Source organism: Pleurodeles waltl, chromosome 2_2, assembly GCF_031143425.1.
Source record: "Pleurodeles waltl isolate 20211129_DDA chromosome 2_2, aPleWal1.hap1.20221129, whole genome shotgun sequence".
NCBI lineage: Eukaryota > Metazoa > Chordata > Amphibia > Caudata > Salamandridae > Pleurodeles > Pleurodeles waltl.
The window spans coordinates 512,806,183-512,823,594 of record NC_090439.1 but is presented as its reverse complement, the minus strand read 5'-3'; the positions used below and the strand labels follow the sequence as shown (position 1 = coordinate 512,823,594).

The 17,412-nt window shown below is 45.8% G+C and overlaps 1 protein-coding gene across 4 annotated transcripts in view; it reads right to left on the bottom strand.

The window, feature by feature from the left end:
• The window catches only part of CABYR (calcium binding tyrosine phosphorylation regulated), a 193,126-nt gene that overhangs the window by 133,994 nt on the left and 41,720 nt on the right, over positions 1-17,412 (bottom strand). For all 4 annotated transcript variants that reach the window (XM_069220036.1, XM_069220037.1, XM_069220034.1 and 1 more), the window contains one exon: positions 7,982-9,334. In XM_069220036.1, the coding sequence (XP_069076137.1) occupies positions 7,982-9,334 (1,353 nt within the window). The remainder of the gene's footprint in view (positions 1-7,981; positions 9,335-17,412) is intronic.

Genomic DNA, 17,412 nt, shown 5'->3' with positions numbered 1-17,412 from the left:
TTCTTACACATAAACAATCTAAATGGCGACTTGGCACTTAAATGTGTGCTGCAAAATGCAGCACACATAGAAGTACCAAAGCATAATTTTGGAATTATTGTTTATGTGCAGGAGGAGACACCTTCCTGCACATTAACAATCATTCATGGACTTTTGCTCATGGAAAAAATGAGGAGGAATAAAAGTCAAATAATTACTCGCTGTGCAATGCTAACGCCACCCCTGGGTGGCATTAGTTTTTGGTGTTGCCTCAAATTTACGCCTTCTTGTAAATCTGGGGCAGTGTCAAAAGCAATGGGTGTTGCGGTGGAATGCCCACAGCAATACCCATTACACACCCCCCTGACACGGAAAACTGCATTGGGGGCCATTATTTAGAAGGAGGCTTTAAGCCACAAAAAGTAGGTTAACATCTCATTGTAAATATGGTGCAGTGAAAGGCACCACAGGGGTGTCACTGAAAGTGATGCTCCGGTGGTGCTAAGGCCTTGTATATCTGGCCCTTTTGTATCAGAGGCAGAATGTGGCAAAAACAACCACGCACATTCGCTTGCTCCTGCTGAATCTAGTTGTGGTACAATTTGCGTCATCCCTCCAGGATCTTGATTTCAGCTTGTCCTTCCCTGCCCTCCCTCGCCGGTTTCAGGATTGAAGCCTGCCGTGGTGAGGTTAGCTACATCACAGGGCTACGGCAGGGGAAGCATTCTAGTGTGATTTCGGATTTCTGTGACGCTCTTCGCACATTTTTTGTTCATACCTGACCTTAGCAGTGAAATGCTAGGTCTGCCAACCATCTCTTTCCCCCAAAACATGTAATATACTTGCTAACATAGTTTTCACACAAATTTATAAACTGGCAATACACTTCCATTGTGTGTCATTGCGTTCCCAATTGCGCTAAAATTAGCAACTATTTGAATTCGTACCTGTCTAACTTGCCTGTACTGGAGGAGAGCTACAGATGATAAATACGGCCCTGTGAGATTAAAGAGTCCTTTATTATCTGAGGAATTCAGACTGGGATGTGTAACTAACTACTCAGAAACCATGGTATCCCAAACCAGGGCCAACTTAACACAGACTGTCTTAATTGTTCTTGAGAAGTCCCAAAGGCAGAAAAGAAAAGTGGTGAATGAAAGAAGGAGCGGGCAAAAATGAAAGAAACAGGCTTGCATTCTTTCCCACTCCCATCCATAGAACAGGTTACAACGGCAGAGGAAGGTGAGGGTGAACTAGTCAACATGTTAGACGTTGTTGCAGATGCTACACCCTTGAATGGTACATTTGGCTGGGTAGGGATGTGTCCCAGAATGCAGGCTGCACACCTTGGGATACCTCTGCAGGAAAAGGAGATAGCTTTTTGACCAACAGGTATTCAGGGGGCTTACAATCAAAGCCTATTATGGCACAAGTATTGAAGAATGCCCATCGCAGCGAGGTTTGTATAGTTGTAAAGATATTAGAGTGAATAGTCTCTGAATCCCACTTAACAGATTCCAAAGTGGAATTCACAAAAAAGCCTGAACAAGTGGTCAACAATGTTTTTTTATGAACGAGGAAGCATTCTAAAATTCAATATAGGAGATGTCAGTGGGGGCTGACATCAGACACAAGGCATATCATAATCAGAAATGTTCCCACATATTCATGGAAAATTCTGCAGAGTAAGGTGATGGCCTGACGAGAAGTAAGGGTGCCTTGGGCCTGTCTTTGGAAGGAGACTTCAAAATGGTAAATATAATTCACATCCCCGAATGGTTTGAGAATGTCACTGCATCCTTATTGGCTGTGGGAAGTCCAATTTACCACAAAACCTCCTGCTATAAATGATCAATAAGCAAATATTGGCCATGGTCCCATTTTAGTAAAATAGTCTGCCAAAAAGCAGACTTCCTAATAGGGTCCAATTTTCATCCTGTTTAAAAATTCCCATTCCGGTTATAGCTGGTTTGCTATGTACGGTTATGTCATGCTTGCAACCTCTGCCTTAATCTTAGTGTTAGAAATGAGGTCTCTAGTTGGCAGAGGTATACACCTTTGTCCAAGTAGGGAACCACAGTTCTAGTCACTGCTAGGTAGAAGCCCTAAGTGGGGCCGTTGGGTAAGCTTCTCCTCCAGCCTTGGAGCTGGCAGGGAGTTTTCTATGAGCTCCTGAGGCTTCTCAGACCTCGGGGGCATCTCGGAGTGGGAGCAGTAGCCCCAGGCGAGTTGCACCCTTTCTCCACTCTACCTCCCACCAGGTCAGGGGTGGTATCCTGAAACTGGTCAGTCAACCCAGGGTCTGTACCCTGAGGCTGAACAGGGGAGAGGGGTGAGTCCTCTCTCACCTTGCCCCTACGTCTGGGCTCCCGTGCCATCCTCTGGGGAGTGGTACAGCAGACAACTGAACTGTCAGGGCAGACTTTGGGGTCACCCCTCTCAGTTCTCCTGCCACCAGGGGAAACTCATTCCCCAGAATGCACTCAATGGGCATCTAGGGACTAATTATGACCCTCCTCTGGGTCACCTCCCCACCCCACTCCGGGGATATCAGGGCCACAGGGTGCAAGCAATCCTCCCCATGGGCTGAGGTCACCCTACACACCTGGCCAGTGTACTGCTCTGGGGAAACTAGTCTCCTCACCATCATGGTATGACTAGCTCCGGTGTCCCTCAGAGCAGTGACTGGGACCCCATTCACTTCCACCTGCTGGAAGTGATGACTTCCACCCTCAGGGATCACCAGTTCACCCTCTAAGTCTGTCTCCCAACTGAGGGAGATTAGGGAATGCTCCATGACCTGCCACTGGGCACTACTTTCCCTTAAGGCCACATTGGCCAACCCGGTAGAGGTCTCACCGGTGGGTGGTTTCGTTGGACAGACAGAGCCCCCCTGCTTGTTTCCTAGCTGGGAGCACTCAAAGCAGTGGGGTTGGAAATGGGGTGCCCTGGGCCATCACCCACCAGAACCACACCCCTATTTCTCTGATGGGGCAAGGGAACCCTTTCCTCCCCCCTTCTTTTAGGACTTGTCTGGGTCATCTTTAACTTCCCCCTCGCTTTGCTGGGGGAAACTGAACCACCCTTCTTGGTGTCACTCCCAGGTACCTTTTCTTGGACACCCTGGTGCTAGCCCAGAGGTCCGCCTCCTCAGCAAGCTTCCTCGGATCAGTCAGCTTACTGTCAACTAGGTGCTGGCACAACTCTGTAAAACAAATACTGAGCAGGTGCAGACAGTAATGTCAAATCCAACCTCACCAATAAGCAAGATTTTTATTACCATCCTGGCCATACAAAATTTGACTTGGTTACCCTTTTCAGATCAAAATCTACCACTCAAAAAGTATATGAGGGCAGGCCTGATGCTAGTCTATGAAAGGAGCAGGCCTCACAGTAGTGGAAAATGAATTTAGGAGTTGTTCACTACCAGGACATATAAAACACATATGTACATGTCCTGCCTTTTACCTACAAAGCACCCTACTCTATCGGTTACCTAGGGCCTACCTTACGGTAACTTATATGTAGAAAAATGGGAGTTTAAGGCTTGGCAAGTAGTTTTAAATGCCAAGTCAAAGTGGCAGCGAAACTGCACCCAATGGCAGGCCTGAGGCATGGTTAAGGGGCTACTTATGTGGGTGCACAGTCAGTACTGCAAGCCCACTAGTAGCATTCAATTTACAGGCCCTGGGCACATGTAGGGCACAAGTAAATCAAATATGCCAATTGGGTATGCGCCTATGTTACCATGTTTTTAGGGATAGGGCACATGCACTTTAGCAATGCTTAGCAGTAGTAAAGTGTCCAGAGGCCTAAAGCCAGCAAAAATGAGGTCAGAAAAAGAAGAGGAAGGCAATACATTTAGGGTTGCCCTTCAGAGAGGCTACTTTCTAACACTTGGCATGCATTAATTCCCTTCTCAAAACGTAATTCCCCTTTACAAATATATATCACCCATGTAATGTATTACAATTGTAATCTTTGTCTGAATTCTTGGCATTCTGCAAAATTGATTGTCACAAATTACCAGACATCATCCAAACTTTGCATCTACTTACAAATCTCTTAGTTTGTTTTGGCTCCATATATTTAGACTTGTTATGTTTGTAACCCTGTTTTAATTTATGCACGGTGCAAAAAGTATTTACTAAAGACACTAATAACAAAATAAGTTCAATGGATACTTTATCCCGGAGCATTGTTTATTGGAAACACAAATAGTGCCTACTTTCCTAAAGGAATGGCCAAGAATAAGAGGAGCAACCCCAGGTCCACTGAGCAATTGCAAAGAAACATTACAGTTTCTATGTCAGGACACAGACGATTAGGCTTAACTTTCCTCACTTTATTTGCATCCAGCAGCCACCAGGTTTAACACTGAACACTAAAGAACTACATTTCCCACGAATGACTGAGAAATAAAAACAAAGAAAGGGCAATGCGCAATCAGAATGCAGTTTGCCACCAATAATAGATTTCGAACCTCTTCCTCACTCCTCTTTCTTCGCTGCTCGAGCAGCACGCAAGGTAAGTCAGCCTTTTTTCTTCATCTTATACTGCCCTCTGGCACCGCAGCGGCACTACTGAGTGAACACAGTAACTTTGTTTCGGTATACACCAAAGCGGGCCAGGGGTTTCATGGTTTGTGTTATTCCTTTGTGTTATTTATTTGTCTGTGCAGCCGTGGGAGCGTTTCTTTCATCTCCTCCAATGCCACTATCACTTTGGTGCCTGGCTCAGGTATGCAGAACAGTCTCCGACCGATAGGGGGCCCGCACACAGTCCTTCTTGCATCACGCTTTATCCCCTAGCCCAATCAGCCGGCACATTAGTTTCACTCACAAACAGGAGTGAAGCGCATCTGGCCGCACCAGTGAACGGGGGCTGTCATTCACAAGATTCTTCTAATTTCATGGGCCTATCTTTTAACACTGAGCCTCTGTCTGTAGACACAATACCTGTGTCGCGGGTAAGGCATAAATAAACATTGAGTGGGGCTCGTCCCAGGTGGCTTTCCTTGCCCAATATAACAAGAAGCAGTCACTTGATTTTTATGTCATAAGCTTCTCTACATTTTGGGCCTTGCCCTGTATATTTGTCCCCCTTGCCTGAGGTTTAGTTCCTCTATTACACACAAAAAAGGACCCCCCTCTGCAATTATTATTCTCCTACTGTCCGAGGCCTAGTTCCTCCTGCTACTTACCTCCCAGGGAATAACCTGCTTTCCGCTACTTTAATATGGGAGATTTTGAGGAATGTGAAGCATATATGAAGGAAGAGGGTGTTACCTACCTCCCCTAAGATGAACACTTTTGTCAAGTGATGGATGTCTCCATCTTCAAGGTGGTAACGCAGCTCATGGCACCCCTAGAAAAGATTGGGCAACTTCAAACGCAATGCCAAAAATCCCTTAGGCAGAGGGAAGACGAGTCAGGGCCTCAGGCCTCAGAACCTGAGGGGCAGCCTAACATCACGGAGGCCAATCACAAGCTCCCTGATGAGGCAGGGATAGATCTTGATGCATTTGCACACTTTAAAAAGGCCTTCAGCGTCACAGCCCCATTCTATGGAGCACCCTGCCCCAGGCCCTGCACAAGACCCTAACCCCCTTCCGTGTCCCCTAATACTTCTGACAGCAATGCGGGCCCTAGTAGGCCATGACCTCCAATGACAAGGCACCAGACGTTGTCCCTAACGGGACGACTGCTACCCGAGCCTGGACTCTGATATGTTGGACCCCAAAGATCTTTTGCACCCCTGCTCCTCGGATTGGTGCCCTGCTCCCAAGGTGGTATCGAATATGGCACCCTGCTTATGCAAACCCTTGGACAAGGAGGTCAGGAGTTGCCTCCGGGCAGAGTGCCCCAGATGCTCTCTGGAGGGCAAAGTAGCGCACACCCCTGAGATTAACTCCAAGATGGCCACCTTCCTGCTGAAGGACTGGCTGTGTTGCATGAAGAAAGAGGAGGGAGGAAGAGTTCGGGAGTCTATTATTGGTGGCACACTGCATCCTGATTGGGAAATAAAAACAAAGAAAAGGCAATGTCCAATCATTCATAAGAAATGGAAGCTCTTTACTATTCAATGTTTAACCTGATGGCTACTGGATGTAAATAAAGTGAGGAAAGTTAAGCCTAATCTTCGCCTCTGTGTCCATAAAAGAATTTAAACTTCACGTTACTGTATCTAGGAAAGTTTTCATTCTCAACTACAACTACTGATGTAAGCCACAGAGGCAATAGTTGACAATAAAAGTAGATTAAAATAATAGAGCTTTAAGAAAGAGATACCACCACATCCAGTCAGGGAATCGGGGTAAAACGAAACTTCTGCTGACCAGGGCGTTTTTCCAGGAGAATTTGTGAAGTAATAAGGACATGCCAGCAAGGAAAAGAGAGAAAGGTATATATGATAAAACTTCCTGCAGATCTAGCACGTTTAGAACAATGACAACATGGGTTATGGTTCAATTGTCAGGAGTCACCTCAACTTACTTATTTTTACAAGAATGATATGGTCTGTTGTCGGTCAACACTCTCCAGCTCTAATAATCTTCCACCCTATTGAGCTTATTAAAGTCAGAAGCAACTAAACAGTGTAAAAAGTGCCAAATGCTAATGAACCAGACTGATGGATGACAGACATGGTAAGGTTAATTTTGAAAACCTTTAATACAGTCCATAGCGTTTCCCTACACTCATGTATCGTCTTAACTCTTTCTTTCTCACCCCTAAATCACAAATATTTTGCTCTAATTTGTCTTCCTTTCTGTCACACCCCAAATTCACAAATATTTCACTCTGACTTTTCTCCCTTCCTGTCGTAATCCAAATTTACAAATATTTCACCCTCACTCTTCTCCCTTCCTGTCGCACACTGGGGGCATCATTTACGAGACCCTAGTGGCACACTGCACCACTGGAACGCAGAGTGCCACCCCATATTTACAAGGCCATGCAAAGCCACCTTGTGTGGCTTTTCATGACCTTGTAAATATGGTCCCCCTTCACGCATAACACTGCGTGAAAGGGGAGTTCCATGGGTGTTGCTTGGGGTGTTCCCATGCTACACCCATGGAGCCTGAAGGAATCTGACGCATTCCCTGATTCACAAGTCTAGGAATGTGCGATTCCTACACCCCCTCAAGGGTGGAATAAGAGTGACACAATGGGGAGAAATATCTTTTTTATTAAGCACCTCTTGTGATTGTTTTTGTGCAGGAAGATGCCACTTCTTGCACAAAAACAATTATCCCCCCAACACATGGTGCAAGGGTGCCTGCATTGGCCCATGGCAACAATTTGTGTACCAGCGCAGAGGGAGAGGACAGAAATGCATTGTATCTTGCAGATATGGGGCATTTCTGCCCTTTCTCAGTAGCCCAGGGTGGCGCAGCAAGGCACTTGCAGCTCAACCCTGCACCACGGGCCTTGTAAATGAGGTCCCAAGTTCACAAATATTTCATCCTAACTCTTCTACCTACTTGTTGCCCCTCACATCCATTTAGCATGTTCATCACCAGGCTAAAGGAAGCCTTTCTAAGCAGGCACATCTACATTTGTAAGCAGAGGCCCAAGAACACCCAATACACGAAGAGGAATGGAGATAGCATCGGGTCAAACAATGACCCGTCCATTTTGGGTTACAATCGGCCAAATGTACTGGTTTCTAAATGTGTTGAACTTCCATCTCATTGGATACGAAAGAGCAGGATGCAATAGGAAACCTTAAATTAGCACTATTCTGTCTCTGCTCAATTCTGTTGTCACAGTTTTCCTTAAGTTATGGCTGGCTAGCAAACATTTCTCCTCTCCTATCTTAGGGAAAGCTATGCTCCTTGAATGTTCATATGATCTGTGAAAAGAAAGCATAACAGCAAAACCCACTGCTCATTATGTACAGTACAGTCTTAATTACAAGACATGCTTATCCTTTGCAGCCTTTCTCTAGTATAAATGTATAAACACTGTGAGCAAATCTTCATAATGGCAAATGTTCTTACCTTGGTTTGCCATGAGTCCTTGCTGGGGAATATCCGAAATGCATGCTTGCTGCATGGCACTAGACTGGATGCTCTGGTATGGATATGGACTTCCATACCCTTGCGACGAACGATCTGGCGGCCTAGAACCAGCTTGGTTTGGGATTAGAATTTCCTGAGGAATTTGCTCAACGTACATTGGTGCTCCCTGATCCATCATATAATTAGCAGAAGTTTGGTAAGGAGGTGTTGTACAGGTGGCTTGACCTATTTCAGGGACGCGCTGAACCAGCTTCGGTTCCACATTAGCATATGTTTCTGACGTGGCCCTAACAATTCGGGCCATGGTGTTCTCTTGTGCAGGCACATATGCAGTAGTTGGTTCACAAGGAGGTTCATAGTAAGTAGGTTCTGGGCAAATATCTTTGGCTTTAGGTGAAGGTTGCCGTCGTGGAGCTGGCACTGGACATACTTCTGGGGTTGGAGGTGTAGTTGGAGTTGGAGCTGGAGCTGGTGGTGGAGATGACCTAGGTGCAGGAACAGGTGGGGTTAAAACTACACACTCTTCAATGCCTGGACTTTTGGGGGGTGAAGGTTCAGGAGTCTTACATTCATCAGATGGTGTAGGGGGACGGGAAGGTGGTTGGGACGGAGGACGGGAAGCAGGGCGGGAAGGGGGTTGTGAAGTGGGCCGGGATACAGGCTGCGATGCTGGTTTTGGAATGCAGACTTCTGGTGTGACAGGGCGAGGTGGTACTTCTGGGGCTGGTGAAACTGGACTTGGCCTTTCAGATGGTGTCTGTGGCCTAGAAACTGGTTTGCTTTCTACAGGACTGGCATCATGGGGTTCTTTTTTAATTTCTTCTAGTTTTAGTAGTGGCTCTGGCTCTACAGGACACGAATCAGGAGGTTCTAGTTTTATCTCTACATGTTTCTCCGCAGATGCTGGTCGAGAGGCTGGTCGGGATGGTGGATTGGAGGGGGGCCGGGATGGTGGACGGGAGGGTGGACCGGAAGGTGGACGAGAAGGTGGACGGGATGCTGGAGCTGGTACATCCTCATCGCATTTCCAAGGATCATCAGGTGTAGGTACTATTGGGCCAGTTGTACACTTGACCTCCTCTTTTACTTCACAAACATCTGCTTTTTCGACAGACATCTGACGTTGTATCTGTCCTTTAGGCAGACACACATCAGGGTTCGAAATCTCACGGTTAACATATGGCTTTTGATCCGTTGCACAGATGTCATCAGGAGGCCTTCCCTCTAGCAATGGACCACACACTTCTGCTGCTTGTACCACCGTCTCTGTAACAACCGAGGAACTCCTTTTCATATCGCATATGTCTTGGTTTTCTTCTGGCCATGTTTCAACTATGTTGAAAGATCAATATGTTACACAGCAATAAATGTTTTTCTTTCTGAAAAGCTCTTCTAAATTATATGTACTTGTTAAATCCATTTAAAACAATTTTCAAAGATTACCTTTTTGTATTTTGCTAAAAATTCACAGGCAGGTAACAATGTAAACCTTTTGCATAAATGTTCATTCTATTATGTAATATACTCAGTGAATAGAAACTGCCACCAGCTAGTGAAGAGACCATCAACTGCTGTACAAAATGGTTGCTTTTGAAGGCTTTCAAATGGCAGTGAACTTACATGTCCCACTCATGCACTAGGCCCCTCTGGCCCTTTCACATGGCAATCACACACCTCTGGGGGGGCGGGGAGGCAAAATGGTGCAATCTCGATGACAGGCTGCTCATCCATACATTTATGGGGCAATGCCTGCAATTCTACATGGATGGTAGTGGTACGTCAAAGGGCAAAATCACTTGGTTACCAGATAACAAACCCGCAACAATTGTATGGTTTGTCTACTGCAGGGACAGTTTAAATTTCCCTAAGAAAACTCTCTTTGCAAACAGATGTCACGTACAATGTCCCTTGAAGGTTCATTACATCATTTCCCAAACTGTGGGTTAACAGCAGAATTTTTGGCAGGTCGCGGAAGTCCAAGCAATAAATAAAGGTGCCTTTAAATTCTGTATTTATTTTGTCACATTTACTGCGCTTCAAAGACAGATATCAAATGTCAGGTTATGTCTCACAAATTCCTGCTAATTTTTTTAACATGTGGATTGGTGTTTACAAACTCCTCTCACTTTGCAGTCAGGGAAAGAAAAGTAAAGTGAATTATGCAACAATCTTGATGGAGTATAAGGAGTGTGAAAGGAAAGGCAGTAGCATGTCATTTGTTGTAACACAACAACATGCAAATAGCTGTAAGTGACTTGTACACATTCAGCATTTAGGAAAGCAAAATTGAAGGACATTTTTTGTAATTCTGAAGTGTGATGGAAGCAAATAATGTAATAGGATCAAGACACTATTTGGTGATGCACAAATTATATTTACTGAAAGCTGATTTCCACAAATTACTATTTTTGTGTAACATGGGGGCATGGCCAGGCACTGATGGAGTGAGGAGTGTTTTAGTAGCTCCCATACTCACTCCACCATCTAGCCCCATCCTGAGCTAAATGCGGAGGCTCTAACCCACCGATGCTTGCCCCCCACCACCACCAGCGGAGAGTACAGGCAGCACTGGTGCGGAGAATGTGGTCAATGAGGAGACCGTGGGGCAACAATAAATGGAAATTGGCACCACCACTGCGAGGCATCACAGAATGGTGTGTAGCAGAGGCCCCAGAGGTGAGACCTGTACAAGTGCCTGTGAGGTCCCAGTGCTGCGGGGGACGGGAATCTATAAATTTACCCCTACACTTCAAGCTAGCACATCATAGTGCCTCACTGGGCCACCTACTGCCAAGAAGATTGCCTGTGAGGATCTCTCCAGCCCATAGCGACGGCTGTCATCGGCACTGGAGGTGCGCTGGGACTTGTTGGGGCCCCATGCATGTGGCAGCTGCATCACCATTGGAGGCCCGATGTACTCTGGGGAGGGCCTGCATGTATTAGGTTGATGCAGCGACGTTGTAGGTAGCTCGCCTCCTAATGCCTTGGCCTGTTCCAGGACAGCACCCCCAACCCACTTTCTTTGACTGGGCCGGGGCCCAGTGAACAAGACATTTTATGGCTGTGAGCCCTGTGCTGGCATTGCCCTACTTATTGACAGAGCGCCTGTTGGACTTGGCATCCTTGGCGTGGTCTCCCCTAACTTTGTTGTTGATGGGTGCTGGACTCTGTTTTTGCTGTTTTTGTTACTCTGGGCACTTTACCACTGCTATCTAGTGCTAAAGTGCAAGTGCTGCTATATAAAATGAGTATGTAATTGGCTTTCCATTATTGGCATACTTGATTTACTAGTAAGTCCTTAGTATAGTGCACTAGAGGTGGCCAGGGCATGTAAATCAAATGTTACTAGTGGGCCTGCAGCACTGGTTGTGCCACCCACACTAGTAGCCCTGTAAGCATGGCTCACTGCAGTGTCTGTGAATGCAGATTTAAACTGCCAATTCGACTTGGCAAGTGTACCCACTTGCCAGGCCTAAACCTTCCCTTTTTATACATGTAAGGCACCCCTAAGGTAGGCCCTATGTAGTCCCATGGGCAGGGTTCAGTGTATGTAAAAGGTGGGACATGTACTTATGTGTTTTACATGTCCTGACAGTGAAATACTGCCAAATTCGGTTTTCACTGTTGCAAGGCCTATCTCTCTCATAGGTTAACATGGGGGTTGCCTTTAAATATGATTAAAGCGTAGATTCCCTTTAGGAGCAGATAGACATGTGGAGTTTAGGGTCTCTGAGCTCACAATTTAAAAACACATCTTTTAGTAAAGTTGTTTTTATACTGTGTGTTTAAAAATGCCACTTTTAGAAAGTAGGTATTTTCTTGCTTAAACCATTCTGACTCTGTGATTTAGGGATTCCCTGTCTGGCTCAGTTTGACAGTTGGGCTGCTTGCACCTCTCTCTAGACAGTGACACAAGGGGGGTTGGGGTGTAGCCCGCATAACCTCATGAGCCGGAGGGGAAGGAAGGAGTGGTCACTCACACCTAGCTGGGCTGTGCCTGCCCTCTCACAATGCAGTCTCTGACCTCCTGGTGTGGCTGGGGCCTGGCCTGGACAAGAAAGGATCTCACAGACACTTGAGACTTTACTTTGAAGTAGGCCTGCTTCAAAGGCGGAAAGGGGCATAAGAAGACCACCCCAAACCTCAGACTTTAGATTACTCCAAGGATTCAAGAGGAACCTCTGCCTGGAGAAAAGATGAAGAGCTGAGAAGAAGTGCTGTCCTGCCTGTGAGTGTGCTTTGTGTAGCTGTCCTGCAGTTGCTGCTTCTGCCTGTGCAAGGGGACGGAGACTAGACTTTGTTGCATTCCTGCTCAAGAAGTGACTCCATGGGCTTGGAGTAAAGCTTGCCTCCTGTTTTGAAACCTCAGGAACAGCAAAGGCTTCACCAACCAGACCTAAGTCTACTTGCTGTGGACTCTAGCCGTGCGACTTCATAAAGGGAGACACTGCCCGGAACCATGACGTCGTTTGCCCCGAGGCCGTGGTCCTCGCTGAGTGCAAATCCAACGACCCTGTGAGCTGATGCTGCTACCCCGCAACCGTGACGCCACCTGCCCCGTGGACCTCGTAGAAGTCGGACGACCAGGTAGGCCTTGCGTCGCTGCAATCGCTGATCTCGTTGATCCTACCCTGCTTGTACTTGGTACTGTTTTCTCACCAGCAAGTTGGAGATGCAAGGGCGGGCCTGATTGCTTTTGACTTGAAAAAGGCATTCAACACCGTCAGATGGGCCTATCCAGACATAGTGATGACACGAATGCACTTGGTGCCTCGTGGGTGGCATAATCCTGTCTACTATACAACAACCCTATTGCCCGGGTCCAGCAAGGGTGGGTTGTGTCAGACTCATATGATGTATGTCAGGGTGCCATACCTCCTCCTGACTGAGATGCTGGAGGATACCTCACTTGGAACCCACTGTTTACATTGATAGTAATGTTATTGGTTCTACTGTTGTTGCACTACTCTTTAAACACTGCACATTTGAATGCTCCACCTTTGTAGCTGCTTCTGAGCTGTATACTGTTGAGACTGCTGGGGTGAACAGGAGAACTATGGGTACTGATATGTAAAACTGTAACTTGTAACCATGCACTAGATAACTTGTGGTGCCATTCCCTGTGGAGGCATGATGGAAAAGACTACAACATTGCACTGTTTTACTTTGTTCTTGTGCAGTGTTGGGCAAATGCTACTAAATAAAAGAAAAAAAATTGCATGCAACATAGTGCCAGGTTTACAAGAAAATAGTGCATCTGTACCAATGCACTACTTTTCTTGCATTGCCCTTGCCCCACCTAACTTCACCATATTTAGAATACTGAAATGGCATGGTTAGCAAAATACACAACTGATGGATTAAACCCATATCTGTGACTGGGAGTGAATGTTTGATGTGTTCTTCCTTCCGTCCATCATCTGCTGTTTTTGCATTTGTCACCCCAAGTGGGAGGGGTATGCCCAGACGTGGATCCCATGCTTGCTGTGCCACCAGATTCAAGTTACCTGGCTGATGAAGGGTGATACCCTGAAACCGGTCCCAGGCTGCTTGTTTCTGGTCACGGGAGAACCTGGCCTGGCAGTACGGGCTGCACTATTGCCATGGGGAACAGGATCAAGACTGATTTGCACATGGCTGGGTCCAAACTGGAAAGGCATGGCAAGCAAAAAACTGATGGATTAAACCAAGATCTGTGACTGGGGATGAATGTTTGATTTGTTCGGTATTCAGTCCTTTATCTGTTGTTTTTATATTTACAATACGGCGCACCATGGCAGTCGTTGGAACAATAGAGGCAAAACGTTTTGACACTATTGCGGTGCTTTGCTACACTAGTGTCAGAAATGTTGACACTAGTGCAGCAAAGCACAGGGAGGCCCATTGATTAAAATGGGTGCATAATTTTAACGCCTGCTCTAGGTAGGCTTTAAAAATGACGCAGGGAATTTTGTATATTTCACTGCTTCATATTTGCAGGCCTCCCATCGCCAGAACGCCACCGCCCCCTTGCATACATTATGCCTAACACATGCATAATGTGGCGCAAGGGGTTGCAAAGTGGCACAATGCATGCATTTCGTCGCTTTGTAAATATACCTGGGCAAAATTTGCCTCTTTGAGCCACATTAGCATTAAACAATGATGCTACTGTGGCGCAAGGAGGCGCTAGGGCCTTGTAAATCTGGCCCATAGTTTTATAAGAAAAACTATGTCTGTGCAAATTCGAGCCATATTTATCATTTCATGCAACGCTGCAAGTCACCTTGCTGTGTGAAAGGGAGAGATGCAGGAATGAACCATATCTATCAAGATATGATAAATATGCCCCTTAGTGTCCATTTATATGAAAAACGTGCTGTCTTTAAATGACAGTTTAGTTACATAAAGAACTACTGTCTCATTTCCTTTCAGGCTAGATGGGTTGCAAATGTTTATCCTTCAAAAAAGTCGGTTGTGGTTTCAAAGATTTTGGAAGCACTGCAGTGCCACAGTAGAATCCAAGCACATGGGATTTACCCTTGTGTAAAGAGATAAATTCTCAGTGCACCCAGCACAGATCATGTTCTGATGTACGTTCTTCGAGTTGATGAAATTTTTGCCTCAGTCTGGAACATAGTGGATCAGGCTGCAAACAAAACACTTTGAGACTAGAACAATAAGATACCTTCATCCAACCCATTTCTATGACCTAGTGCTGACAGGAAGTCAGTACTGGTTGTTTGCTAAGATTTAGGGCCAGATGTAGCAAAATGCAAAATTGCGACTTGCAATTTGCGAGTCCATCCGACTCGCAAATTGCAAGTCGCAATTTGCTATGCAGAACGGTGTCTCAGACACCGACTGCGACTCGCAATGGGGTCGCAATGACCCACCTCATCAATATTCATGAGGTGGGTCGCAATTTGCGGCCCCATTGCGAGTATAGGCACTCGCTAACATGGAGGCCTGCTGACGTCAGCAGACCTCCATGTTCGTGACCTGCTTTTAAATAAAGCAGTTTTTGTTTTTTTTAAGTGTAGCCCGTTTTCCTTACTGGAAAACGAGCTGCACTTAAAAAAAATCCGAAACCTTTAGTTTCGGTATTTTTTCAGGGCAGGGAGTGGTCCCTTGGACCACTCCCTGCCCTGAAAAAATAGTTTTGGGTCCAGTCACAAACTGGAAGGGGTCCCATGGGGACCCCTTCCAATTTGCGAGTGGGTTACCATCCACTTGAAGTGGATGGTAACTGCAATGCCATTTGCGACCGCGTACGCGGTCGCAAATGGTATTGCATCCCACAGCGACTCGCAAATAGGAAGGGAACACCCCTTCCTATTTGCGAGTCGGAAATGCATATTGCGAGTCGGTAACGACTCGCAATATGCATTTCTGCATGGCAAACCCACGTTTGCGACTCGCAAACGGTTTGCTACATCTGGCCCCTACTATTTTATGAAAAATACATTACAAGGGGCAGCACTATTAGTTCTTCCCAGCTCACCTGTAAAAAAGAAAAAAAAAATCACAGGAAGCTGAAGTGTTTTTAAAATTGGCAATGGATTTGCAGTGACCACTTGGGGGGCATCTAGGCTCTCATTTGACACGTAGATTGCATAAGTCTCAATATAATATAGTACGCTACACTCTGAGCCTACCTAAACCCCAACATGCTCAAAAGTCAGATCTAATTAGTAGTCCCTCCAAGTGTAACTATGTACAGCTTAGTCCTGAATACATAACTTACTTCTTCCAATGAACTCTCAGGCCTGAGAGTACACCAATTTCTTCTAACAGGTTGCCGGTGACCAGGAACACTGCAGTCAGGTTTGTCATATAAATAAGTGTAGTGTATTGTTAGCATAGTGTGAAATTACGTGTGGTACGCCAGATTTGAAACTATAGGGATGTAATCTACGTCTGGTCACACAAGCCAGAAGCTCAGAAACCAGGGTGTGTCTCATAAGGGACAGGGGGCAGCCCTAGAAGAATCTGAATAAGAGTGGATATCATTTTGCTGATTCTAACACAGGCCATTGGAGATGGACACAAAACCTTCACACAAGTGAGGACAGTCTCCATGTGTCCCAGTCCAGTGTCATACTTCTTATGGTGGTCCGACTGACACTGACAGACTGAAGGCCATCATCTGTGTTGGTTTCCAGAATAAAAAAACATACTCTCCCGAAGCTGGGCTTCGTATTTTGACCAGGTGTAACTCAACTGAACAAGGGGTATCAGGTCAGTCATCAGGTAGCCAAAGTGGTTGTGAGCACCTTGGCTATCACAACAACATATACAGGTAAGAGATCTGTACAAACTGCAATTTTCAAGAATTCAGCTTGGAAGATTATACCTGACACACAAAGAGAATTAGACCTCCGTGAAAATGCTGCCTCAAAAACCAACAGAAGCCTAGTCAGCAATTCAGCATGGCATGCATAAAATTCCACTGGCAAGCAATCCACACCAGGCGCCTTCCCCCCTAGGTAATGACTGGGTCAGAGATGATTCTGGTTCCTCCCTGTCCACACAGTCCACACATGACAAGAGCCTCATCTCAGCCTCCTGCAGGAAGATAGATCTGTTAACTATTTAGCCTGTCTCACAGGCCACAGACGTACCAAAAACACTCCTAATCATTATTATACTTTCCAAATCATACACCATTGAATCAATTAGGCGCACATGTCCATATCTTGCAGGTGACCTTTTCCTTATACATACACCAGGATAGCAATTGTTTGCATTTTCACTCTCCGCTTAGAAGCAGGTCATGATATGATCATAATCATTTTTACTAAACCTTTTTCACTCATCAGAATGATGGGCCATAAAGTGGGTTATTTCTGCAATGAAAAGTAGATTTTCTATAGGTACTATACCAAAGTCACATACTCTATGTTTCAACCTTCCATACCAGGGTATTTCTGATGCCTTTTGTGGCCAGAAAAAAAAACCTACACTTACTATGAACATGTAATATTGTACACTCGTTTTCAAAGCAGAATTGGTATTCTATGCAAAGTAGTGTATCAGGGACCTCTGAAGGAATGCCACTTCTATCAGCAATGGGAACCTATAATTCCCTGGAGGGACAAGGGCCTGTTGAGTACTGATCCCCATGTGCATGGCTTGGAGGGTATGGTCTGAAACCGACCAGTTAAGAAATTGAGCATTCAAGAAGAAGCACTGACAGTGCGATGTAACCAGACTCAGCCGCTGCAGTTCCTAATCAGAACCGACCCCGTGTGATGCAACTTGCAACTTGCATCGCAGCTCATCATTTAACTGATGCAGCGTGACGCTAATGGACGCAGACCTCGAACTTCGCAGCTCCACATCGAAACTGATACATCACTTTACTTTTCAACGCATCTCCTCTGTGGCCCTCTGCGGCATTATTTTTTATACAAACCAGGTGCTGTGTG